We start from the raw sequence: 27,998 nt of genomic DNA on the forward strand, positions 1-27,998 counted from the left end.
TGCGAAAAACACTAAGTTGGTTTTTAATTAATATCTTCATTAATTCATAGGTGTCCACCAAGGGAAGGTCAGACTACGACATTGAAAATTTTAGGAGGGTTGTTTTCAGGGGTATTTTTCTCTGTTGCATTTGGGGAAGAAGTGGACACCCCTGGGTAATTAGTGTTACAAAGACACTTTCTAAGCTAAGAACACTTTCGATCAAGTCACCTTTTGAGCGTAAAAAAGAATGAACCAAATCGTTTCATCTGTTTGAGGGCTACGATTCCACAAACACACACAAATATACATGTCAAACTTATCTCTTTCCTAATAGAATCAGGGTTTAAAAATTAATTTTTTTAATTTCTGAAATGATTCCTTATTTAACTAAATCAAAACACCTGACTTACATAGAATTTAAGAATGTTTCATACCTATCTATATTTAGAATTCAAATATGTGTTGAAATTAAAGAATGTAAAAGATTTGTTTAAGATCCGTAAAAAACAGATAAGGATACAAATCTTTATCTTCCCTCGGATATCCGGCATATCACTAGTTAGGATTTTTTTAAAGCCATTTTTTGCAAAAATTATCCTACAATATTTGCTGCAACTGTTCCGAGCCCACTCTGAACATTTGGGATGCATTCATTATAATACATTACAAAAAAAACTGAATTTTTGTGACAGTGTCAAAATTTAAAATTGTGAAAAAATATTTTTACTTGAAATATTTGTGTTGTTACATATCAAAGCAAGGCACATGCAGTTTTTTTTTTTTTTTTTAATGAGCTATTATGCAACTCTGAAGCTCCCATACAACTTGAGTTAGGTATATAACATTTCAAAACACTGCCAGGAAAATAGTGTTTAAGAAACTCAGACATTAATTACTTATCAATTGTGTACGATAGATTAAAAAAAAAAATTATATACATTTGAGGTGTCAGAGAGTAGTAGGATTTCGGAAAGTTTCTTGAAAATCTGAAATGATCAGCTTGAGAATTTTGTTTATTTTATTGCTTGGTTTATGACCCACTTACCTGTCGGAAAATAATTAATCTGTATGAACAAAATCAACAGCAAATTTCGTAGGGCCATGGTGCAAGATCTTTTACTTCACTCTTATCAATAAATATAAATGAACGCTAAGAATAAAAAATGATGTGTTTGTAGAATGACGAAGAATGTACTCGCAAATTAGCTGGTAATAATGTATGCAGGACTGAAAGCAATGTTTCACTTCTGTGGCGTTAATCACTTAACATTTGACCTATTTATAAAGTTTGACAAACCTTGCATCAAAAATATCCAATGCGTGTGATGATCCTTCTATACTTTTCTTTCAATAAGTTCCAATAGTTCAGCAAGTTTCACAAAACTCAATGCGCGGCGAATACAGCAGCCATCTTTGTTTTGACTCTAAAGGTACGTACGAAAGGGTTTATGCCAGAAAAATCATGGCGTTAATTTACCGTATGTTTGCGTTTTGGCAGCTGCCTCTTGCGTCCGGTAAGAAAGGGCAGAGACTAGCGAGTTTTTTTGCATACGTAAAAGTGACATCACGGGTGGGCATTGCATGCGTTAAATTTTTACGTATTGGGCAGAGACAAGGCCTCTAAGTTTTAATTCATTTTTTTAAACCGCTTTTTCTACACGAAAAATGCATTTTAATGCTTCGAGCTTGGTATGGTTGGAAAGCTCGCAAAAAATGATTTAAAACACATTTTATCCGGTTTACCGCGCCAAAATTGAAACCTGCTATGTTGACTAGAAACAGTGCTAGAAGCAATTAAAAGTTAGTGAAAATTCATTTTTATTTGCTTTTTCACGTGACATAGTTAGCGTGAAGAAAGTGCTGGATAATATTGTGGTGTTGCCAATTCTTGCTTGAGCATAAAGAAATGAAATACTTGCATTTGTTTTTATTATTGAGGCTTTTTTGGTAACTACGGGCATTTAAAATATTTTTATTTTGATTACGTTTTTGCGATTTTATTATTTAAATAAATTATTTTACGGAGTGAGGGATGACTTTCAGTTCCAGCTCCTAATAATACCTACATTTGCTATCACCACAAACAGATCTCAAAGTGAAACTTTTGATATGGTATATTATTATGACGTCCAGTGCTTTCGCATGGACAATTACATGTTGCCGTGAGTAGAGTTCGTTCATTTGGCTGTTGGAAATTTTATATTTAACGGCAAGATCATGCCTACTTTGACAAAAAATATTGTTTGTACAGAAGTTTTACGTATTAAGGGAGTTTTGTGGTATCATTTCACTCAGAACAACTTCCATAATTGTGAAATTGGTGAACTTTATCCATTTTGGCACCGATGCCAAGACGAGAAATATTTTTCTTTTGCATTCGTAAAAAACGAGTACAGAAATGTCTATTTGCAAGGAACTGACCACGAATGAAGTTCCTCTTTAAGGTGAGGTTCATTAAATTGTAACCGTTCGTGACAAGGCGGAGGAAATAAATGACAAGAGGAACATACAATAGGGAGAATGGGACATCAAGCCTTTTTTTTGATAAGAACGTTTATGAAAAACAGTTTGATATGTGGCAGAGGGAAGAGGGGTTATGGTGAAGTGTCAAACTTTGCGACAAAAGGGAGAGGAATCAAAAATTTTGAAAAGTGCATTTGTCAGTTTTCCCCTAAACCGTAAACAAATCACAAACGCGATTTTTTAAAAAATTACACTATTATTGCGACGTCCAGTGTTTTTGAATGGACAATATTTAATGTAGCAAGTAGGATTCGTTCATTTGACTGTTTGGAATTTAATAATTCTAATGGCAGAGGTCAAGGCAACTTACTCAATAATATTAAACTTATTAAAAGAAGCAATGTTCATGCAGAAGTTTTATGTATAATCTGAGTTTTGCAGGATCATTTCATTCGGGAAGATTTCGATAATTGTTAAATTGGCGTGCGCTCTTCAACTATTGGCGTCAAATTTTTGGCTTCTCTAAGAGTAGAGAAATGTATATTTGCATACGGTTGCCACAAAATAGGGGCTGTCCACGAATGAAGTCCCGCTTTAAGGTGGGGTTCACGAAATAGTAACAGTTTGTGACAAGGGAGAGGAAAGACATGACAAGAGGAGCATACAATGGGGAGAAAGTGACAACAAGCCTTTTTTTTAATAAGAACGTTTATGAAAAACAGCATGACATGTGTGAAATGTTGAAAAGTTTGACATCAGTTCATCACCGCCCTTAAGCATAAACAAATCACAAAGTCGACCTTTTTTTAAAAATTATACTATTATTACAACGCCCAGTGTTTTTGAATGAACAGTTATATGTTGCCACGAGTAGAGTTCGTTCATTTGATACTTGGAAATTTATATTTCTAATGACGAAGAAGCAACTTGCTCAAAAATAGTAGACGTTTTGTAAGTAACATTGTTCACACAGAAGTTTTACGTAAAAATTGAGTTTTGATGCTTCATTTCATACCAGAAGATTTCTAAATTGGATAATAGGTGATTTTTATCCATTGGCGTCAATTTTTTTGTTTCCTTGTTTTTCCTTTGCATACGTAAACAAAGAGTAGGGAAATATTTACTTGCATAGGGTTAGCACAAAGCAACATGATATCCAAAATTAAATTATTCTAGCCAGCAATTTGTCGACCACACCCATTTCTCAATGGGGTTGTTTCCTTCAATCAAAAGTACTACTTTTAGTCACTGAAATAGATAGAATAAGAAAAAAAAAATGTTGAGCCAGAAAATTTTTTTATTTTCTCAACAGTCGTTTATTTAAAACTATTTTGAATGTCCTAGATTAGAAATAAGGTGTGGTCTTCATGACGTTATAAGTGATGTACTTTGGCCCGGGACTCCATTGCTGCGCTAAATATTTACGGTTTGCTCTCAACCTCGTTTTCGGGTTATGATAATTTGCGCTGTGCGCTAATGGCATCAAAATAAATGGCATTTTATCGTTTTGATGCCAAAAAATTAATTTCAATCTGCGCACTGATTAAAATAGTTATTAAAAAATATTAAATGTATTCAAATTATTTTAAAAAAGATTAAAGCCTTTGTTTTTAAGCATTTTTTTCAGTAAAAATACTTTGAAAATTTTGGAAACGACCCCATTACCGAAATATTCCCTTTCATCCATTTATGTTGAGATTAACAGATAAAAAGCAAAATGGGAATAAATTATTACTGTGGTATTGTGTGTCCATAGAAAAATTGTATGTTTTCAGATATGCAGTAAACATGAGGAAGAGTAGAAATAAAAATGTTAGAAATAGTTAAATTCATACAAGTTTTCTCAAATATTCATTTATGAATATGGTCGAATTTGGACCACTGGGCGAACACTAGTATGATTAAAATCATCAATGATTTGTGATTTTTACATTTAAAACCCCATATTATAAGCAAAATCCAAAATTGGACTTACAACTTTTAACAGAGCAACAGTAGCATCTCTGCCTAATTTTTGCATGTCTCTATTCTTGTATATGACCCACTGCATCAGTTCATCATATATTTCAGTGCTGTTTTCAAAAATAAACAAACCAAACTGAGAAGCATGAGCTGCCAGCAATTGAAGAGAAGCTAAAAAAAAAAAAAGGACTGTTAAAAGATGGTTTAAGTTCCTTAAGCATGTTTTTGAGATATTATTGAATAATTAACACATATCACAGTACATGTACACACACAGTAAGTTTGAAAAAATACAGACTTTCCTAAGGTTAGACACATAAACTCTACGGCCTTTTACTGTTTTACTACAAAGATAAGAGAAAAAATCCGAGGGTTACGAGTTTGATAAGTTTAAATATTTACGGGCATCTAGTCATTGCAATAACGGAATATCGGTATTTTGTGCTATTATGCAAATTCGTAAAACATGTATTTGATAAGATAAAAATGAGTTCTTTGGTATTAATTGCACAAATAATAAATATCTTTCAGCTTAACAGTTGGCCGCTTAACTCATTAGATCTCAACTTATTTTAAATTCATTTTTATCATCAATAGACAGTTGCAAAATCAATCGTTTAATGCCAAAATTTGGCTCCAAAAAAAAAGAGGAATACTGAGTATTAATAACAGCAATGGAAAAATGAAAACAGACATTTTCAACACAAAAAAAAAGAAAGATTATGTGATACTATATAATATAATAATACAGGGTGTCCGAGAAGTCTTTTGACACATTTCAAAAATTCGGTAAAAAAAATAAACGAGATAGAAAGTAAAATTAAATTACATTTATTACCTCATATAGTAAAGTTTTTTTAAAACATATCAATGCACCTCGATGTGGGCCCCTTTTGTCGCACGAAGAATATCCATCCTATAACCAATTTCTGATCAAATTCGTTGTAGCATTGATTCTGTAACTTGTGAGATTGCAGCTGTAATGCGACGTTTAAGATCTGAAATGTTGTGCACTTTGGTGGAATACACAGTGTCTTTGACGAATCCCCAAAGAATTCGTCAAGAAAGAATCCCCCCAAAGAAAGAAAGCGGGGGTCACTGGATGGGACCATCTCATCGGATCCACCTGTTTGGGAATTCTTGATTTAAAAATTCCTGCACCCAATTTTGCAGCCATTTTTGCTCTTAAAAAAAACTTTACTATATGAGGTAATAAATGTAATTTAATTTTACTTTCTATCTCGTTTATTATTATTATTATTATTTTTTTTTTTTTGACCGAATTTTTGAAATGTGTCAAAGACTTCTTGGACACACTGTATAACAGGTAAACACACTCGTCATAAAAATGCTTTGTTGTATTATTACACTGAAATATTATAACGCCTCCTTTTTACCTTTATTTCTTGGCTCTAACGTTATTATTTCATTTTACTCTGATTTCTAATATTCAATGTTTGTTTATATTTGTTGATAAAAATATTAAGTAAATAAGTATGTTTCAGTTTTTATGTTTAACATTGTTGTTCCTCTGACAGGTTTAAAAATATCAAATACCGGTAAAATATATATATTTTTTTTAATTTTTTAAATCTGCTATTTCAATTACAGCATGCACTTGCACAGGGCCGTAGCCAGAAGAGAGTAAGGTTGGAATTGCATTAAAAAAATGTTTGCCTGTACTGAAAAATTTCCTTGTTTTTTCCTTTTATAATTTATATAACACATTTCTTGCTGATTAATGTAACAAGAAAGTGTTCATTCAAATTCCTCTTTTGAGTATAGTGCTTCCATTTTCAGGTGAAAGGGCATTTGCTGAATTTATGCTATTAGTTGGGTAAAAATCACCCTCACCATTGCTTTAAACATTTTTTTGCACTTGTTTAAATAATATATATTTTCAATAACTAAAACACATTTCCGTTTAAAATTAAAAAATTTTGTGATTGCCAAATTGTTTTTCTCCGGTACAATCAAACAATAAAAGCATAATGGCACGTCTCTGTCACCAACACTTATCAAGAAGGCTCTTGATATTCAACAGGTATTGATAACTTGACTAAGACCAGCCAAGATGGTTTCAGAGCTTGTTGCTGGTCACTTTCGTATTTGCACATAAAAATCTATTTTGGCTGAAGGTATATTAAGTGATACTTTTGAGGGAAATCACTAATGCAAAACAGCTTTACATGAAAACAAGTAAATTGTTTTTTTTTTTTTTGCAACACTTTGGTTACTAAAACGGAGAAGCACAATTCTATACAGAAATATGTGCTTATGTATGTTTATTATACATTTTTAAGGCTACATCATTTCATCAGCAATAAAAAGACCTTCATTATTTCTATGCATTTCAAAAAGAGAGGGAAAAAAATCTAGAAAGCCATTCAGAAGCCTGTTTATCTGATGACCTTTTTTACTCCATGTCAAACAGGACCTAAACATATCATCCAGTATGCTACCTAAAGTCTTTCTTCTATCAAGAATTTAAGTTAGCTCAGATTCATAAATGCTGAATAATTGTCAGTATTTTTGAATCTAAGGTAATTTATGACCCGATCTGGTACATTATACTGCAAAGAAAAATAGTTGTGCAATGTTTTGACACTTTCTGAAGCTTCAGCTGATGTAACTTTTGGAGCATCTTCAATGAATCTTCAGAACTTTCTTCCTCATTTCTAAATTGTGATCATCAGCAACAGGTTGTTCATTCAATATACATATCCATTTACGGAAAGCAAGTAAAAACATTGTGATCAACAGTTTAAAAATCTTTTAAATTTAAACTTAAAGTCCAAGAGAGTTCAACTGAGTTGCAAACGAATTCTACCTCATATTCAACAGTCAAATCATCATATTTATCGTTGGGCACTACAGGAGAGGCAAAACTATGCTGGCAGCATTGTGAATGCTACGTCCATCCTAATCACAGCATTACAGCACTGCCAGGTTAGGTTTGCCCCAATTTCAGAGACATTGACTCGTTATTTAAATCATTGTCAATATTTTCATGTTTCAGTAGTGGACTATTGTTTCAAATGCAGATTTTAAATTAAGCTAATACAGAGGGTACTAGGAGCACCTCCTTTTTCAGTTCTCATAGTGTTAGTGTCCCCTTATTCACAAAATAAGGGGATTGCTTTTGAGATAAGGTTAATCTAATTGAAGATAAAATGAAAAAAGAAAGATAGTTCAATATATAAGTCAAGAAATAGTTGAAAAGTTAAAAATAAGTCAAGTGAGAAAAATAGTACAACAGTTTTTGCCATACCATATTGTTTTATTGTAATGAATTTTTGAGAGAAATCATCATTTTGTTAAGATGAAATTTCTTTTAAATGTTATCTAGATGACTATTAAAAGAAGACTGAACAGCTATAATGGATATTTCATTGTATTGGTATTCACAATAATAGTATTTTACTGTGTAAGAGGGTTTTTTTTTTTTTTTTTTTTTTTTTTTTTTTTTTTTTTTTGAGCTAAAACAATAGTGCACAGGTTTTGAAATAATAAAATTGCAAAGCAATTGAACTTTTGAAGAAAATAAATGCTAACCTTTGAAATAAATTTTGAATGTAGAAAAAGTACACATACTAAGTGATTTGAAAGATACAAAAAATTAAACATTCCTCAGCTTGAATATTTCTTTTCAAAAAAGCTTACCTCTGCACACTGATGTAGTTTTCACAGAAAATACATCAACATCACGAATAATTTTCCTTGCAATATCAAAGATGAAAAAAGATTTTTCAGTTTCTAAAAAAAAAACATGCTCATAGATAGATAGATATAACAATGGACACTTTTACAATCTTTTATTCCATCTATTTCTTAAATACAAACATTTTAAATACTCAAATGATAATTTTACGTAAAGAAATTCTTAAAATAGTTAAGTAAAGTGACTGAGTTTCAGAAAATATTACTGTACTTTTGATTTTCTGAATAAGTTTTCTATATAATATATAGTAGATCAGAGCTTCTTAAACTTAATAGCCAGCGGAACCCTTTCATGAACCAAAATTCAGGGCGGATCCCTTTCACTAGACAGTTGAGAAAACCCAACTTGGCAGCATTGTCAAGGCTACGCAAATCATAACCACAGCATTACAACGCTACCAGGTTAGGATTGCCCCAACTATAGATACTTGTAGTTTGTAGTTAATGAACTTAAATTAACCATTAGAGGGGAATATTGATATCTAAAAAAAAGCACTATTACAACTTTTATGAAAACACCATTGCAAAAAATAAAATTGAACAGTCAGAAATCAGTAGGTAACAAAACAATTCAATCAGAATTGAACATGGAATTAATGGGAAGAGTGAGATTGTTTTAACTGGTACAATTTTTACAAAATGGGTTTATTTCTAAATAGTTGGAATCCAGGCCCAGATGTATAAATTTTGGGCCCTCCTGCAACAAAATCTGTAGGGTTCCTCCCCAGAGGCCAGCAGTGTATATTTGCAACATTAATAAGTCTTAACGCTAGTTTTTTTTTTTTTTTTTTTTTTTTTTTCAATTTCTTGAGCCATTGGGTCCTTTAAGGGCATCAAAACAAGAACATAAGTATTAAAAATTTCTGAGTGATTTGTCTCCACACATGTAATAAAGTACTCAAAACATTAGGTTTGAATAACAAATATATTTCGAGAAAAGGAAAATTCCTATTTCTGTTAGGTATGCAAAAAAGATTGCACATTTTACTACTCATGTGCTGCAAATGAAATACACGAAGGGGAAACATTATCTTTTTACAAATGCTTTTAGAGATACATGCAATCTATCATAGAAAATATCAATATGAACCTCGTATCCAAAAAATGTAAATAATATCAGCAGTAGTGCAGCCAGAAATTACCTTCTGGGTGGAGTTTTTGGTCAAAACTGCTCATATGTATATTAACTAACGTACTAGGATTGGATATATGGGTTAAAATCAAGGATTTCGGGGGAGGGGAGTTGACCTCAAATCCTCCCCCCTGACTGCACCACTGAATATCTAACTTTGTACATTACTCAAAAAAAAGTGGATTTCTGCTTCTTAAAATTCTTTCAAACAGGCTAAAAGGTCCCATTAAGATAATTTTAAAGCAGAGGATGTGAAAATGTTTCAATCCTCCCTGAATTTTAGGCTTTGATGATACTAATCTTTTAAGAAGTTAAAATTTATATAAATACATTTAAGTTGTACTTTGTTACTAATATGATCAAACGTTTTACATCTGCTAAAGTTGAATTATTTCAGAACAAATTATTTTGTTCACTTATAAGTGAAGCAAACAAGGGGGGAAAAAAAGATTGAAGAATTCAGAGTTTAAAGTTGTCAAACGTCAAGACGCTTTACAACAAGTTTGAAAACAATATTATTGCAATAAAACCACTAATAAATATTTGTTTGAAAGAAAAGTCCACATCTTCCCTCAATTAACAACTTACCTTCAGAATAAAGGACAGGAAAATTGTACAGGTATTCCTTTAAACCAAACAAGCACCCAGCAACAGTACTATATATAGGGGCTTTTACTTTTGCATTCATCTATAAAAAAAAAAAAAAAAAGAAAATTATAATTTTCAGTTATAGAAAAAACAAAGGTTATTTGCAGGTATCTTTTGATCCGTATGATAAATAGCTATTATTCATGAAAACCAGACATTAGTGATTGAAATAAATGTGTTTTCAGGCACCAAGCTGTACTGTAAATCAGCATAATTTCATTTTTGGGTCCTCCCATATTAAACCAACAATTGGGCTGCGCCTCACCATTTTTGATTTTGATGAAATGATTTTAACTTTCTTAAGTTCAAGCAACTTTTTTATAATGAAGGACTAACAGTATCAGCCCTTTTTTTTCTGCGCTTCTAGTATGCATAAATATGTGCAACAGAATCCAACATTTAGTCCCTCATTGACTCTTTAACACTCAAAATGACGAAACGGCACTTTTTGAAGCACAATTTGACCCTGGAAAGTTTTAGTTGGCTAAACCTAAGTCGTTTCTTTTTATACACAAATAAAAGTTTCATTTTCAAAATTCTTTCATCTTTACAATAAGCCTTGTTTGATTTTTGTAATAATTTAGATAAATTTGCTAGAGCTTTTAGAAAAAAGATGAAAAAGGCAAATTGTAGTCATTTTAAAAAGAAAAAAATTAGTTAAATCTCAGAAATAATTTTTTTTTTTCAAGGAGAGAAATAAAACACTTTGAGAGTACAGAAAATACAGAATATTACCTACTAAATTTCATCAAAATCAAAAATAGTGCAGCACGAAAAATTCTGAAAATTTGTTGATTTTATATAAAATGACCCTTCTATAAGTTAAAAACTTTTCTGTTTTGCCTATGTGTGTACAGACGCTGCTTTTTGGGCCCTTACTGACTTAACCACATTATCTTACTTCTCAGTCTTTTTTACTGCTGTGCTATATCTACACTAATTTCAAAATCAAATAAATCATATTAAAAGCGCTTTCACAATCACAAAGAACTTGGCAAAATCTCACTAGATTTGACAACAAGCTAGGTGTCAGCCCATAAATGCCCTGAGTTTAAAACTATGTATTTTTAATTAGTATTTCCAGTGCATAACAGTCTAAATTGATAAGGCTATGCAGAATGGCTTCCTCTGGATATTCTTAATACCATATGACTTATCTCGACTTCAGACAGGCAAGCAAGTCAGAGATTTTTGGACAGACAGTCTAGAACAGACTTTAATAATCGATATTATTTTGAAATAATCAAAATACTTGTCAAAATTTAACTTTCTTAAGAAATGATTCTTAAATGTTTAACTCAATTGGAAAAAAGCCTTGAAGTAATAGGACATAAAATACTACCTGAATTTTTAATTCTTGCAGAAATACAGACAATACTCTTTCTTGATAATTAATGAATTCTTCTGGATAATAATGAGCAATAATTCCTATGACACATAATACCTCTTCTTTAACTGAAATACAAGCATAAAGGATGTCTGTTTACTAAAAATGAAAATTTATTTTACTAACTAATAATAACAACTCTGAGTTTTTCCTTTATTTATGCAACAATCCCATATAACAATCCCAGATTGAAATCCTGTTATAAACTTTCATAATTTTTGAGCTTTTTTTTTTAATTATGACTTTCCATGACTAATTTTGATCGAAATCCATGACTTTCAAGGTTTGCGGATAACATGTAGTTATAAAATACAAAACAGTACATAAAGCTACAATATATAACTGCATTTTTTTAAAAAAAATAACACTTACTGTTTACTGAATATAAAGGAAAAATAAAAAATATTTATAGTATTGTACGTACTCCGTGAGGAATTATTATGCAGTAATTAAACAAAGAAAATTGAATGAAATTCTGAACAGACAGACTTCAGACACAGATACTTGAATTAATTCTTGCAAGGAAAACCTGATTTCCACTCGGCTATTCCTTAGCAATTGTCCAGCTGCTTATTAAAACTTCATGAGAATGCGTTCGGATTTTTGAGGTTATAGATTTTTGATGTTTAGATTTTTGACATTCTACTGTACTACACTAGAACTTGGGATTGTTTTTACAATCACAAACAAAGTGCAACAAAAAAGAATTGACTTGTTTTGAAAAAAAAAATCAATGAACTAATAATGATCTCCAATGCACCAGAAACAAATTATTTACATTATAAAGCAGTGCTTAAAGTGCAAATTAGTGAAAAATATTGAAGATGAGTTTTGAGCTTGCAATGAGCCTGTTTTTTCAATGCAAAAAGATGTGAGTAAATGGGTGCAAAGTCATGCATTCCATTCAAAACTTTTTGAAACGGCATGCCATTTCAAATACTGTTTGTCGAGGGACAACAAGCAAACGAACTGTCGTTCTACTTGGTGAAACAACTTAAAATAGCAGGTATTTTGCTTAAAATTGTAAGAAAACCGAAAAACAATACATAAACTAGGTAATATATTGCAAATTATTTTCTAATAAAGTGAGAAACAAAAATAAATTCGGCACTCATTAAGATGAAATTACCTTTCTTCCATTCGATGATATAATTTTTGTCCGATTTTTTTTTTTTGCCGCACCCTGTATACTGCCATGCTAAGCAAAAAAGGGGAATTTGCAGTTGTGCTCAAGCTGAGATATTGTATTTTAAAGTGTGGCTCTTCCCTATATTTGATTCAGATGTCTTTTTTTTTCAAAACAATAGTTCTTGATCAAATGAGCCTAAAACATCTTATTTATTAAGTAAAATACAAAACAGAGAACAACTTGGTAATAATAACTCAAATTTGTTCAAAAGTGCTGGTATGACTACTTTTACTACTGTGCTTAGCACGGTCGTATGAATAAACTGAAACTGTAGTTTTGGTTCAGCTTAAGAAACACAAATTTAGTTTTTGATTTGGTCTGAGACTGGATTGGAAAAAATCAAAACTCAATAGCTTTCATTTTCAGACAGTAAAGTAACATTGTATTATTTTTCTTTCAAAAAAAAAAAAATAATAATAATCATACATGAACACACCGCCAGCTCAGTCATTTCCAGCCGAGGACTGCAGTTTTTCTGGCTTCCTTAAGAGGTTTTTCCATCTCCAGCTCAGTCACTTTCCTATGCCGGGCTGATGAGTGCTAATAAGCATGAAACTGCAGTCCTCGGCTGGAAATGACTGAGCTGGCGGTGCAGTTCATGTATTTCTGCCTTAGCCCTGGCTAATGGGTGGTAACTTACTGAATATAATAATAATCATGTTTGAAAGTCGAAAATTTCAATTAATACATCAAGTTTCAAAGGCAATCTAAAATAGAAAATGTAATTGTTACGATTAGACACACCTCACCCAATATTATTGGTTGAATGACGACTTGACTTATTTCTGGTGTCTGGTGTTTGATCATGAAAGCTCTCAGTTATAAAACAAAAAGTTTTCTTTTTTTCTAATTAATCTTACCTTTATGTGTATTACTGTCAAGCAGATGTGTGGATAACATATATTTCCTAATGCTTAACCCAGTATATGTTCCAAGAAACACAGAGCTATTAAGACACCCTAATTTTATTCATAAAAAAATCAAAATTTCCATTTTTTTTCCAATTTTTCCACCATTTCAAAATTTTCGGAAATTTTACATCTCTAGTTATGCCACAAAAACAGGAATGAGTTGCTTCTCAAAATTGCATAAATTTCAAGTTTTATGAAGGTCTAACTCTTTGCATCTTCATTGTTAAACCAGATTGGACTGACGCACTGCTGATTTAACATTAGTGTGAAAAAATTAGAGATTAAAACAGCAGCAACCCTGGACCGGTGTCCGTACATCCGAGCAGTATGAATGCATCAGTTTAAAGAAAAATTCTAAACTTGTTTAACAATGTAGGATACACACCGATTTTTGGTCATGCATCGCACAGCCCTAATATCCACTATTTTCATGACGTATAAATTCCTTGGCATCTATTGACAGTTGACTTGCTAATACTCAGTGGTGTTCCCATCAACTTTTCTGAGGGAATACTCTCAGTATTCCACTATGCACAATATGTGTATTAGGGTGGTTCAAAAATACATGTAAAAAAAAAAAGTTTCTCCTAGATAACAGGGCACCCCTCAATATTTTTAGACTTGTGGATAGTAATATACTGGAAGAATTTTAGTTTCCTATTTCAACTGAAAGCGGGTGCTCAACCCCCTCTCCCAAGCTTTATAAGTATGGGGAGGGGGAAAAAATACATTGAACTGAAAAAACAATGCTACATATTATTAAATACACTATTAATATGCATATATGTTGCAATAAAATAAATATTTACAAAAAAATAGCTAGGGAAAGAAAATGTTTTTAAATTTGTGGGATTTTCTATGCTACGGCTAATGTTAAATTAAGGGGTCATTGCGCACCCTCTTAAAATTCCAGTAAGCTAAAACTTTTACAGCATAATACTATTAGTAAGTCTAAAATAATAGGGGGTCCTGGACTCTAGCTGAAAAAAACTTTTTTTGAATCACCCTAATGTGTATGCGATCATATACATAATATATCCAGAAATTCTTGAGGGTGTAACCCAAGGGTGACAGATTTCCAGGTTTTCCAGGGAGAAGAAAAAAATATTAAAAAATTAAAGTTTTATATTTTTCTTATATTTTGAAAATTAACTACCACTATACTCACTATTCCTTTTGATTAAGTAAAGGTAAGCAAACGATTTTGGACTTGCGTATTTTCAAAAGGGGTTGATTTATTAAATGTTAAGAAATATCAAAAAATAAGGTTACTTGTGGGAATCTGTGGTTACCCTAAAAGTATTATTTTTGCATTCAGGAAAAATTAAAAATGCGATGATATAATCTGAATTATAATTTTTTTTTTTTTTTTGAAGTTTGAGGGAATAGGCTATGTCTAAAAAATGTTTGGGATTATACAGCCTATATGGAATATACCTCTGCTAATACTATTTGCACTGAACAAAGAGTGACACAGAACGAAACTGGAAAAAATATTGTTGGCAAAAATGCAAATGAATATAAAAAGATGACAACTGTCAATACTGCAGCGCACTAGTGTTTTCTGACACCTAAAATGTGATTGAGATTTTAAATGCTTATTTTTATTGAGGCAAAGAGTAACTTGCTGAATTGCTTTTAAATGGCATGGTTGTTTTGTGGCTTCATAAGTTTGCGGCCACTGCTCTAAAACATAACAAGCTGATTTAAAAATCGACGAATGCACAAAGATTTGTTAAAATCTGAAATTCTTTGTTCATTTGTTGTTATCCTTCAACAGTTGTCCCCAATATACTCTAGAAATCAGGTTCTGCATCATCACTTTATTTCGAGCACAGGCAAAAGATGAGTTCTAAGCAATTATGCATGATGTACAGATTTAAATTTTAAGTGAATAAGGAAAAATTAAAAACCTTTAGCAGTCAATTTGCTCCCTAAACTAAGTTGGAAAAACAAGTCTTCCATCAGTTGTTTAACATTGATTTTCTTTTCACCTTGGTAACCACGACATGTTTCTAAAACCTGAAATATAAATAAAGAAATAAAAATAAATGAACATACATATTTTCTTCCTTTACTATTGAAAATTTTCATTCTTCCATCAACATTAAAAAATCTGTAAAATGGTTCAAAATGTTAATGGTTGAAAGTTAAAATTTTATGATTTTTTTTTTTTTTTTTTTTTTTTTTTTTTTTTTTTTTTTGTGACTGTTAGTAATAATATTGGTTCTATAAACAAAACAAAGTTTTTCAAGAAATACAGATATTTACAAAAACTGCAAGGTTGCGGGACAAAATATATGAAAAAATTAATGTTTCAGCAAATTTGAGGTGAAAAAAACATTAATATTCCAAATAGTTATTGAAAAAGTCAACCCTAAAACAAAAATCATCCTGCCAAAAATTTAGGATTGTAAAAACTAACCTTTTACAAAATCCAGGATTGTTAAAATACACCTAAATACCTTTGATTAAAATGTTTAGATTTTAGACTGAGGAATTAAAAAATGTTAACTTGGTATTTTTTTTTTTTTTTAAATATATATATATATGTATATAAGCCAAAAATTTGATACCCCAGTAGACATAAACTCAGAAGGGAGTCTTTCACCCATTTAAAAAATAGTTTAATCTCTGTTAATAACCATTTCTACCAATCTCTCCACTAAAATACAAGTTATTATAACAAAAGGCAAAAGTAACCGAGTTAAAAATTTGAACTGTTAGCCAGATAAATGTATGTTTTTAAATTCCATAAGGTTTTCATCTGAATTATGGCAAATCATTGATTTGATCAAGTTTTAAGCAACATTCATTCCAACTGAGGTTGCAATGACTAGGCAGGTCAACTTTTAAAATTCTATTTCTGTAATCAGCAAAAAAATAATCGTTTGTAATACAGCTGTAGTACCGTAGTAATAACCTTTAGATATAAACAGAATCATCATTTCTACAATAACTAATAACTATTTCAATCAACAAAATTTATTAAACTTGAATGAAGTTTCAATAATTCAAATTAATGCTCAAAACCAATCAAATTTGAATTTAAATACCTTTGACAGAGTTACAAGGCTTGCCTTTTTCACATCGGCTCCAACATCTCTTTTAAGATAAAAAATACACACCTCCTTCAAAACAAAATGTAAAATGAACAAAGATAGCATCACTAAACAAATTGTAGCAATTTTTACTACAAAAATGCAAGTGGTTTTCATACCCATAGTTTCAGGAAGTTGAAAATTAACTTGTAGGTTAGCCAGTAATGGGAAGGTTTCTCCCCTTCCCATTTTTATTTTTGATTGAAAATTTTATTCAATTTTAAAAACTAAAATTCTTTCATAAATGTCATATAATACTTAATACAAGTGAAAATAGATCACAGAGTACAGTACATGCAAAACATGATAAAAACAGGTTTTGTTGGTCTAACCAGAGAACCAAGGGGAGTGAACTCGAGTAAAATTTTCTGAAACTATAAAGAAGCTGGAAATGAACCAGTGGCGTAACAGAACATCTTTAAGACACATGTCTGTCGAGCCTTATGTCGTGCAAACTTAAGATTGAAATTCCGGGAGGGGGGGGGGGGGTCATAAAAACATTTTTTTAAATGTAGTGTCACTTTTAAAAAGCTGAAAACATAACCTGGCAGTTAAAATATATTCGTGGCTGAGGCAACCAGACAACCATATTTCTTGAGCTCTGCTCATATGAATATCCCTTATTTTCTATATCAAGTTTCAAGATAGTCTTTTTTTACTAGATTTTCTTCAAAACATGTATGGATGCACTTACAAACTGATTAATTTAATACTTTTTATAAATACAATTACAAAATAGATACCCAGAAACTGCATCCGAGTCAAATCAAACTGATCATACTCAATTTATAAATCTCCAATTCATATCATTAGCAAGGGTGGCCATTAGAAATGAGACAGGCTCAGCCCGGGCCTGACAGCCTAAGCCCTGAGCGTGCTCGGGCTCTAGAACCAAAAATAAGTTTTGAGCTCGGGCGGGCTCGGACACTAGCTAAGACATTCAATCGTCAATCTCCAAACAAATTCAAAGCAAAAAACATTATCATGCTGCGAGGAAAAAAAAAACGAACATTTAACTCAGTTCAATCAATGTGAAAATTTAACCAAAAAAAAAAACAGAAAACACATTAACGCTCATTTATAATACTTTTTTTTTTTTTTGCAATTACTATTACAACATGTCACACAGTAATGCATTTGAAGTGGAGCATTTTAAGAAAATTTAGAAACTTCTGTTGATGAAGAATATTAAACATTATATTTTTTATTAAAAGGGAGATTTAAAAAAAAATATATATATATATATAAAAACATTATGAACCAATTAAAGTTGAAATATAAGTACCCATATTTTGTTGTTCATTTCATAAAATCATGTCAGACTGTAAAAGGTTTTTAATACAAGAAAGTTTTCCTCATGCTCGGATTTTGGCAAGAGACAATATCACCTGGGCTTGGGCGGGCTCGGGCTCTCTAAAATGAGCCCGAACTCATTTCTAGTGCGCATCCCTCCCCCAAGGGCAATGGCAACACCCCTCCCCCCAAATGCCATCAAAAACTCTCTCAAATTTCCCTCCTTCCCTCCTCAAAAAAAAAAAAAATCAATGGAACAAGCAGTGTACATGCAAGTTTTCATGGACCCTCGTAAGCACCCCGGTCCTGTCCTTAGACCTCTTGAAAATTCACTAAATTGAAAATAACAGCTGCTTCCAGCAAACTAGTCAAATTACTTCAACCTTGCTGAATTTTGTCGTCAGTTTTATAAGTTAGAATATTTTGGTAGCTCTATGTAACTTACTAACACACTTTTTTTTGCTAGGACAAAATACACTAACTAGTTTCGGTGCACATTGCATAAGCAAGGATGTTTAGGACCAGCAGTAGAAAGTCCATGATTTTTTTTCTAGCATGAATTTGTTTTTGCTGAATACTGGGGTAACTTCTTAGGTTTTGTAATGCATTTTACTAAGATCTGCCAAGAAAATTTAAAGGATACGCATATGCAATGGCTGTTGTTTCAATACACAACGCATGTCATCATTCTGTCCCTTTCCTTCCTGTAGGCACAACTGCACATGTTGTTTTCCTCGGTTTTGGTCTTTACAGTTTCCTGCTCTCCCTCGGAAGTTTGTGTGCTTTGGCAACCGCTTTCGTGGCGTCCCTTTCATTATGCAACGAAGTTTGCATTTGGACGCCTCTTCCGATGTGAAGACCTGCGATGATGGTTTTCGTGAGTAAATGAAACCTTGAATCTCGTCCTGAGGCCTCCAACCTCTGTGAAATATGACGGTGAGTCACATAAAAAATTTTCTGAGTATTGGGATACCAAATGAATTAAAATGAATAGTGTGGCGATCATATCTCACTTAATAACTTATATGTCAAGTTAGCCATGTGTATTAAAGAAAATAAGTGAAGATAATTTTGAATTTGAAGTCTTTTGTCAGATCAAGTATAATTCACGCACGCCACTAACGACCACTAGAACATGCAGTACATTAACAGATTCAGGAAGTGTGGCTCGCTGCAGTATCCCCCAAAACTAAACAGGAATTTTCAATTTTTTATCACTACATGTATTTGTTCTTTGAATAAATTGTATTGTACCCGATTGTGTAACATATCTAAATGGAGTAGAGTGTCATTGTTTGGAGCATCTATTAAAACTTTTTGATCACTATAGTCACGTTAAGACAGTAAAATTATTCCTTAGAAATTAACAGATCAATTAGGCAAAGGCTACTGAAAAACAAAAAAATTACTTTCTTGTTTCAGGTAATAATTTAAAGGTATACTTTTGAATATAGCAATTCTTTCAATAAGAAAAAAATAATGGTTTAGAAAGAGTATTTGTTATGCATAATTTTTCATTTTTTGTTCATTTTGCATAATTGAGAGTCTATTGCAACATCCAAAACATTAAACTATAAAGAATCTTAGCAAAAATAAAATTACTTCTATTTGAGATCCATACTCTTGCACATGACAACCGCTGAGGTCAATGATATCATCCAAAAAGGTAAAGCATTCCAGCTTTATTGCTTTGATCTGAAAATAAATTAAAATATGATTCAGAATCATAAATAAGATAAATTTTATTTCTTGAAGTTGTGCCTGTTTTGTTTAGTACTAATGTTGCTATACACATAAGATATTAAGATTTTCTCAACATTTTATGAACAAAACACCATGTTAGAACACATAAAATGCTATTATGGAGCTATTTATGTAAGGATTTCAGTCGTATGTTATTAACAGCAGCCTGCAATGATCAGCTGGCTAACATTTTTCTTGCAATAATTATAGGTATGTAAATTTTGATCAGTTTCTAACCACAAGAGTTACCGTCATAAGCCAATGACAGGATTTATAGGCCCCTATGATGCAATTTTCTTTTGGGACCCTAACCTATTTATACCTCTTCTTCTAGTTCCCCTTCACAAAAATATCTTAAAGATTGTTGGAAATAATTAAAATCCATTTTTAAGTGAAAGTTTTCCACCAATAAAAAGCATGCTAAAATTCGGGCATTTTTTTTAGACAAACATGTCCAGTAGGGCATGTAAAATTTGAAAGATTTTTCTAGCCATGATAGAAGGCCAAGCAAGATGTTTCGAACTCGACGTTGGCCAAATTTGATGACAGACATAGCTACCATTTAGCAACATCTCACCAAGTTTGAAGCCAGAGCTGGGCAATGTAGGAATTTTTACATTGTAATTCATTGCAAACTTCACATCATGATGTTACAATTCTGATTCATTATGTTTTTTTTCTTATTTTATTATTTATTTATTCTTTTTTTTTTTTTTTTTAAGCTTTACTTGCTTGTTTCAACTTTACAAGATGTTAAACCCAAATTATGCCAGATATTTACAAACAGATTCTAGCATCAGCAAGAAATTAGAAAACAAATAATAATAAAAAAAACAGTGCAGAAAGTGCAAGATAGAAATAAATATTCAGACATGATCTGAGATCATAATGAAGACTTTTGTTTGCTTAGAATACTTCTGCGTTTGCTTGAAAAGTTTCCTGTGACTAACTCTTAACACCTTCATTGCTATGCCAGGTTGATTTGGCACACTGCAAAGTAAACATTGGTTCAAAAAAAAAAAGAGAGATTAAAACAGAAATGATCATGGACCGGTGTCATTACAGCTCTAACAATTTTGTCACCCCAGAAAAAAATGAAAAATACCATTCCCTCCCCAAAATAAAAAAAAAAGTCCTATGTTTTTGTCCTAACAGGAATAATTGCAAGGTTTGTTTTGTATTTAACCAATTTAATAATATTTCTTCAGAGCAGAAAGGACATTTGAAATGCACTGAATTACTGGTAATATGGCCGAGCAATCCTAAATCGAGGAATGTCTTTGTTTTAACAATAGAAATCTATCTCAAAAAATAATATCATTTAGAGAAAATAATTCAATAACAATGTGCTTGAATTTGGTGCACACTTTTATGATAGCTTGATGAGAGATAATGATCTGTGCTATACGGAATTAGAAAAGTCAAACTACCATGTAAGAATCTCATCCCCTCTGTAGCTATAAAAGTTCAATTATGTATTAAGAAAAGAAAACGGATTATGAATAGTGTGACCCAAAAAAGGTAAAATACAAAAAAAAACAACGTCTATGTACGTAAAAGCTATAATTTTAAAATCTTCACAAAAACTTTAAAAAATCTTCTATCAAAGTTTAATTAAAAAACAATCACTGATCATTTTAATTGATCAAGATTCTTTTATTATATTGAATAAATTATTTAAATTTACATCATAGAAAACGCCTTAGAAGGAGATATTACTGTAATTCTATTAAGGTTTCCTAACCGACAAGATTAAGATTTAGCAGGGGCAGATTCACCAGACAACAGATGGGTCATTCTCACAGAAAGACATTTTCATGGCCCTGTAATGATTTCTGAATGCTTTATGACTCATGCATATTTTTAGGGGTTTAAGCATTTTTCAGGATGGATCAGGACTAGTAGTCAGTGGGGTATTGAAGCATCAGTTTAGAGAGAAATTCTAAACCGGTTTAATGATGACACCAATTATATCTGCTGCATCCATGCATTGTCCAGCCCTATTTGAAGCCAAACCAGATAACATTCCATAAGAGTACCGAACGATAAGGGAATGGATTTCAGTAGTACAGTGTTTAATTAACAACTATGGCATTTGAAGGTCTAGAGTAGAGATCAGCAATTGCATCTCAGTAGAATCATACTTGTAGTTCTTGAACTCATAGTTCAATAGTATTGAGAAATTAACACCAACGTTACCATTGACAAACAAACATAATCACACAAAAAATATCAAGCATACAAAGTCCACTTAGTCTTTGTCTTTCTTGCTCTACTTCGAAAATTTTCCAACAAATCTTGACTTAGTTGAATGATTTGCCAGTCATAGCAGTTAAGACAGGGACAGGGCCGCGCCGTCCCTATGTGCAAGGTCGTGCGGCGCACGACGGCGCCATGATAGCCAAAAATGTCTATTTGAGAAATATTCTCAACAATTCGATTTGAAAGCTAAGTGAAAACTAAGTGTAAATGTTTTTACTCACTTGTATTTCTTTAATAATGAAAAGGCAGTTAATCTTGTCCCTTAAAGGACGCTTGTTTCAATTCGCGTACGGGAGAATCAACCTGTAAACATCAGAGCGACTTCGAACGACGTGTTTCGTCAGGAAGAAGGATGTGACGTCAGAGCATGAGCGGAGATGATGTAATCTCCCGATAGCTCCGCGGCAAATCGAATGTTCTGGAAGCATCCAGACTGAGCTCTTACGTAGGCATATCCGGCGTGACGTGCATAGAGTGCGCCGTATTATATAAGCAGGGGGAAATGAGAAGGAAATCACTTCTTCTGCTCGCGTTTCTCATTTTCGACTGACGATAGTCGTATTTTTGAGAGGATCGTTCGCTGTTGTGGCGACGTCCTGCACTTAGGGAATGGCTTTTAGAGTTTTGCCATGAGAGTTAGGGACTTAAAATTTTTGAAACATTTTTAGGATAAGTCAAGTTAGGGTGTCAAATGTTTTTTTTTGAAGATGTTCTTTTGGAACATGAAGGATGTTTTTGAGAGTTGAAATTCCTCATATTTGTTTATACATTTTACCAATGTTATAGTTTTGTATTTTACAGTTGTTAATTATAGGATAATTATAAATAAAATGATTTAGCCATACAACTTGAATTCTGACATTTCATTCACTTGATAGCTACAGAAATGTGAAATAGAAGGCATCTGCTAAACTTAGTGTTTACCTTCCTTGCGGGAGTTAGACAAAATTTGTTAGGTCAACAAGAGGGTTATGGGCCCAGATTGCCCTTCCCTATTCACATTCCATCAGCCTGAAGAAAGTGAATTTGAAGAAGAAATGTTGTTGGATAAAATATCGATTGGAAATTTGGAAATTAATTTTTTGAGCGATCTCATCGAAGCGAAGAGATGAAAGAATTTATGAATTGAAAACGATACGAAATTTTTGCCCAGTAAAGAACTATGTCCACCCAAACCGTTAAAATTGAAGAATTGAATGATTCGAATTATGTCGAATGGGCGACAAACATCAAGTTCCTGCTAATGGACAGGAACTGCTGGAAAATTGTTAATGGTGAAGAAGAAGAACCGATCGAGAACAAAGAGGAAGGAATCACAAAATCGGATATTAAAGATTACCATGTTCGGAGGAGAGCAGCAGTTTCTATGATTTTCTTAAATATTGAGCAACGACTTAGGAAGATTATCGAAAATTGTGAAGATCCCCGAGAATCATGGAAAAAGTTGAAATTGTTCTTCTACCCGGATAACAAATGCGCCCGGATGCAGCTGTTCATGGAACTGCAAAATTCAAAACCTGAAAGAAATGAAAATATTTCCCTTTTTGCGGCCCGTTTACAACGATTGTTTGATCGAATTAAGGTTACATATCCCGAATATCCTGAGGACTGTATCTGCTTCCAGCTTTTACAAAACTTGCCTAAAGAATATGATCATCTAGTCCAAGCAATACTTACAAGGAGTGACCAGGATTTCAAGTTCGAAAAACTGGTAGTGGATCTTGTGATTGAAGAGAACCGCATGGTTTTGAAGACGAAAACTAAGGAGCGGCTTGAGGTGATGACAGTTCAAAATCGGCAAAGATGTTACAGATGTGACCGCATTGGACATCTCAGGAAGGATTGCCCAGAGCTGAGACAACAAAATCCCACGACGAACCAGTCCCCAAGTTTAGTCAACGAGAGAGGAAGCACCACAGGACATGGAAATTCTAGGGGAAGATCGAACCAACGAGGAAGGAATCGTCGACGGAGAGGAGCCAGATATAGAAATACAACGGACCGGCGGAGATCTCCATCAACTGACAGATGTGAGTATAGATCCTTTTTCTTATCAGAGGCAAATTTAAATGAAGTAGGGGTAAAGGAATCGACATGGATTTTTGACACGGCGGCCAGTCATCATTATACCCATAACCGGAACTGGTTTAGGACATTTTCTCCCTTAACGGATGTTCAAATGGCAGTAGCAGTCAAGAAACAGACTTTTCCCATTGAAGGCAGCGGGGAAATTAAAGTTCGTTTCGGAAATAGATCTGTTGTTTTAGAAAATGTCATGTATTCACCGAGGTTAAGGAGAAATATATTGTCCGGACCCAAATTTGATTTGGGAGGTGCTAAATTTGAAGGGGGTGGTGGCTCCGTGAAAGTACTAGATAAAACTTGTAAATTGATTTTTAAAGCAAACTTAGAAAATGGTGTATATATTGTTGATTCTGTAAAATCAAACCAATTGCCTGTTTGTAATACTGATAATGAAAATACTTTTTTAGAGTCCAATCATATAAATATTGAAACCTGGCATAAACGTTTCGGACATATAAATACAGAATGTATCCAAAAGACAGGGAGTTCACAAGCTGTTAATGGTTTACCAGAATTTAAAAATGTTAAAATTAATTGTGACACTTGTAAATTAGGAAAATTCAGAAGAGTGAGTTTTAAACCTATTGGGGATACAAAGTCAGACAGTCCGTTGAACTTGCTTTTTTGTGATGTTTGGGGGCCTTGCAATGTTGAGGGTAGAAATGGAGAACGTTATTATTTATCTGTTATAGATGATTTTTCAAAAAGAAGTTCTCTATACCCTATAAAGTTTAAAAGCCAAGTACCCGAAATTTTGATGAATCATATCATAAAAGCGGAAAATTTTTTGGGAAAGAAAGTCAAGGCTGTAAGGACAGACAACGGAACTGAGTTCGTAAACCATGAGTTAGATGATTTTTTTAAGGAGAAAGGTATACATCATGAATTAACCAATTTCTATTCTCCTGAACAGAATGGGACGGCAGAAAACTTTAACAGAACAATTGCAGATAGTACGCGGGTGATTTTAAAGGAGAGCGGTTTACCTCAGAATTTTTGGCCAGAGGCAATGAAGTATTTTACGTACACCTGGAATAGGGTTTGCCATGCCAATCAGACTAAAACCCCATTTGAACTTTATGGGGGGAGAAAACCCTCTATAAGGCATCTCCGCGCTTTCGGAACAATATTGTTTGTTGGTGTGCCCAAACAATTAAGAAAGAAATTGGATTTAAAAGCACAAAAGGGTGTTCTCATAGGTTACGCGTTTAATAGAAAAGGGTATAGAATTTATCTGCCCGACAGCAACAAAATCATAGAATCAATAAATGTATCGTTCAAAGAAAACTATTTTTTCCAAACTGATTTTCGAAATGAGTCAAATGAGGAGAATCGAGTTCTATCATGGCCCATGGCACTTCCGCCTGCAACCTTGAGCGAGAATGAAATGGCAAATGAACAGCAGGGTTCAGATTCGACTGATTCTGAAAGCTCGATTGCTAGCGGGGAAAGTGAAACGAGTTCTCAATCTGAGGATTCTGACAGCGAAAGTGGTTTACACCTACGCGATGCAGTTTGGGTGAGAAAAGTAGTGAAAAGACCGGATAGCACATGAAATGATGTATATTATTTTGAGAAAGGGGAAAAGAAAAGGTTAAGATCTAAACATGACATTGAAAAGTATTGTAAATTAAAAGATATAAAATACGATCCAGATAAGTTTAGTTTTAAAGGGAAAGATCTAACAGAAGGGCAAGTAAATAATGTGTCTGTAAGCTCAAAGAAAAACAATAAGAATTTATGACTAGAAAAAGAAATTCAAATCCCTAGGACTTACAAACAATCTTTAAAGGTAAAAGAAAGTGCTGAATGGCAAAAAGCAATGGAGACTGAGCTAGAAATTATGCATAGCCGAAAAGTCTGGAATTTGGCAAAATTACCGGAAAATGTTGTTCCAGTAGGGTCTCGCTGGGTTTACACTTTAAAGAAAGATGAGAAAGGGGTAGTTAAATCTTATAAGGCCAGATTGGTAGCAAACGGCATGCATCAGATCAAAAACCAAAATTTTGATGAGACATACAGCCCAGTATGTAATTTTGGAATAATTAGATTTTTCTTTTCTCTGTTAATTACATGTGCAAATTGGTTAAATATACAGTGCAATGTAAAGAGCGCTTACTTATACGCACCAATTGATGACTTGATATATATGAGCCAGCCCCCCGGTTTTGTAACAAAAGGAAAGGAAGATTATTTTTGTAAATTAAATAAGGCTATTTACGGGTTACACCAGAGTGGACGCTTGTGGTTTTATGAATTAGATCAAGTTTTATCACAAATTGGTTTTAAGAAATTTGAATCATGTAACTGTGTATATTTTAATCCTAATGTTCTATTGCTTGTATATGTTGATGATATTGTGATTTTTGGTAAAAAGGAAAGTCATATAAACAGTGCAATTAATTCTTTAAGTAAACATTTTGATTTGAAGGTATTGGGAAGTACAAAGAAATTGTTAGGGGTAGAATTTGAATTAATAGGAAAGGAATTGTATCTACATCAATCTTCCTATATAGAAGAAGTGTATGATCGTTTTAAGAAATTCAAATTCCCATCTACCTCTCTTCCAATTAGTAAAGGCATTGTTTACTCTAATTCTGACTGTCCTAAGACAGAAAATGAAAAGTTTGAAATGACTAAGTTTCCTTTTCGTAATTTGTTAGGATGTTTAGCATTTATAGCCAATAGAACACGACCAGACATTGCATACACTGTAAATTTATTTAGTCAATTTCAGAATAACCCGGGAAAACGTCATTGGGATGGCCTTTTAAAATTGTTTGGATATGTTTATCAATCCCGAAATTTAAAATTAAAATTAAAATGCAGTAAAATCCAAATAGTAGCTTTTTCAGATGCAGACTTCGCATCAAATAAAGATGACAGAACTTCTTTGGGGGGTCAAATAATTATGTTAGACAAAGCTCCTATTGAATGGAGAACTTTTAAAGAACGGAGTGTTAGTTTATCAACTATGGAATCGGAGTTCATAGCATTGACAGAAGCGGCAAAAGAAACATTGTGGTTTGACAGAATTCTGGAAGAATGTTTGAAAAATAAACTTTTAAAGTTCATAAAAATAAAAGCAATTATTTATGTAGAAAATCAAGCTTCTTTGGATTTTGTAAAATCACCAATTGAAAATCACAGGAGTAAACATATTGATGTGAAATTATTTTTTATTCGTGACTTGATTGCTAAAGATATTTTTACTGTTTCATATGTAGAAAGTAAATCTAACTTGTCAGATATTTTCACGAAGCCACCAACCCAAAACGACTTAAAATTTTTCCAAGAAATTTTTTTCAATTCAAGTGATTAATCTATTGTAGAAAGTGTTTGTAATTTTTTGATAATCATTTTTCGATGATGAGCAGTCATTTGTGAAAAACGCGTGCAGAAAGTCATTTTTTATGTTTTTGTTAAATTTTTTTAGTATGGATTGTCAACTTAAATTAATGTAAAAATGAGCTTATATACTTCTGTTTTTATTTTTTTTTTTGATCAAAAATGAAGCTTGAACTTATATTCAAAACTGTTTATTATGATTATACATATTATACAATTGTTGTTAAATTGCTGATATTAGAACAGTTACTTGTGGTTTTTATCGTTATTTTTCAGATTAAATCTGATGTCTGTCCACCAACATGAGCTTTTGTCAACTGCGTTTTTTTAAGATCAGTGACATTTTGTGAAGATACGATTGTGACTGAGAATTTTTGGACTGAATATGGTTGAACTTTTTTTTCTCTAGGACTCCTATAGGACTTTAAAAATTATGTTTTGTGATATTATCGTTGTGATGTGCAAATGTTGTTTTACTTAAATTCAAGAAGAATATTAAGTGTTTGTTTTTACAAAATGTTGAAACTAACGAATTTTTGAAACGATAAAAATTAACTAACGTAAGATTTAGATTTAAAAATTTACAAATTTTTTTTTTGTGTGATAAATTGTCTTTAAAGAAATTTTGAAGAGTGAGAATTTTTTGGAAATTTAAATCAGACAATGCTTGAAATTAAATGAATATATGAGATCAAATGAATTGTCGAGAAGGGAGGGCATTGATAGCCAAAAATGTCTATTTGAGAAATATTCTCAACAATTCGATTTGAAA

At 32.4% G+C, this 27,998-nt stretch overlaps 1 protein-coding gene across 1 annotated transcript in view; it reads right to left on the minus strand.

Annotated features, from left to right (window-relative positions):
* Positions 1–19,507, minus strand: part of LOC129220818 (DNA-dependent protein kinase catalytic subunit-like) — a gene marked incomplete at its 5' end in the record, with an annotated part of 269,314 nt that extends 249,807 nt beyond the window's left edge. Inside the window, 7 exons of the mRNA XM_054855249.1 lie at positions 4,421–4,578; positions 8,071–8,163; positions 9,848–9,947; positions 11,250–11,362; positions 15,308–15,416; positions 16,451–16,525; positions 19,391–19,507. Coding sequence (XP_054711224.1) covers positions 4,421–4,578; positions 8,071–8,163; positions 9,848–9,947; positions 11,250–11,362; positions 15,308–15,416; positions 16,451–16,525; positions 19,391–19,507 — 765 coding nt within the window. The remainder of the gene's footprint in view (positions 1–4,420; positions 4,579–8,070; positions 8,164–9,847; positions 9,948–11,249; positions 11,363–15,307; positions 15,417–16,450; positions 16,526–19,390) is intronic.
* Between the last annotated feature and the right edge of the window lie 8,491 nt (positions 19,508–27,998).

Source organism: Uloborus diversus, chromosome 4 (genome assembly GCF_026930045.1).
Source record: "Uloborus diversus isolate 005 chromosome 4, Udiv.v.3.1, whole genome shotgun sequence".
In the NCBI taxonomy this organism is placed as follows: Eukaryota; Metazoa; Arthropoda; class Arachnida; order Araneae; family Uloboridae; genus Uloborus; species Uloborus diversus.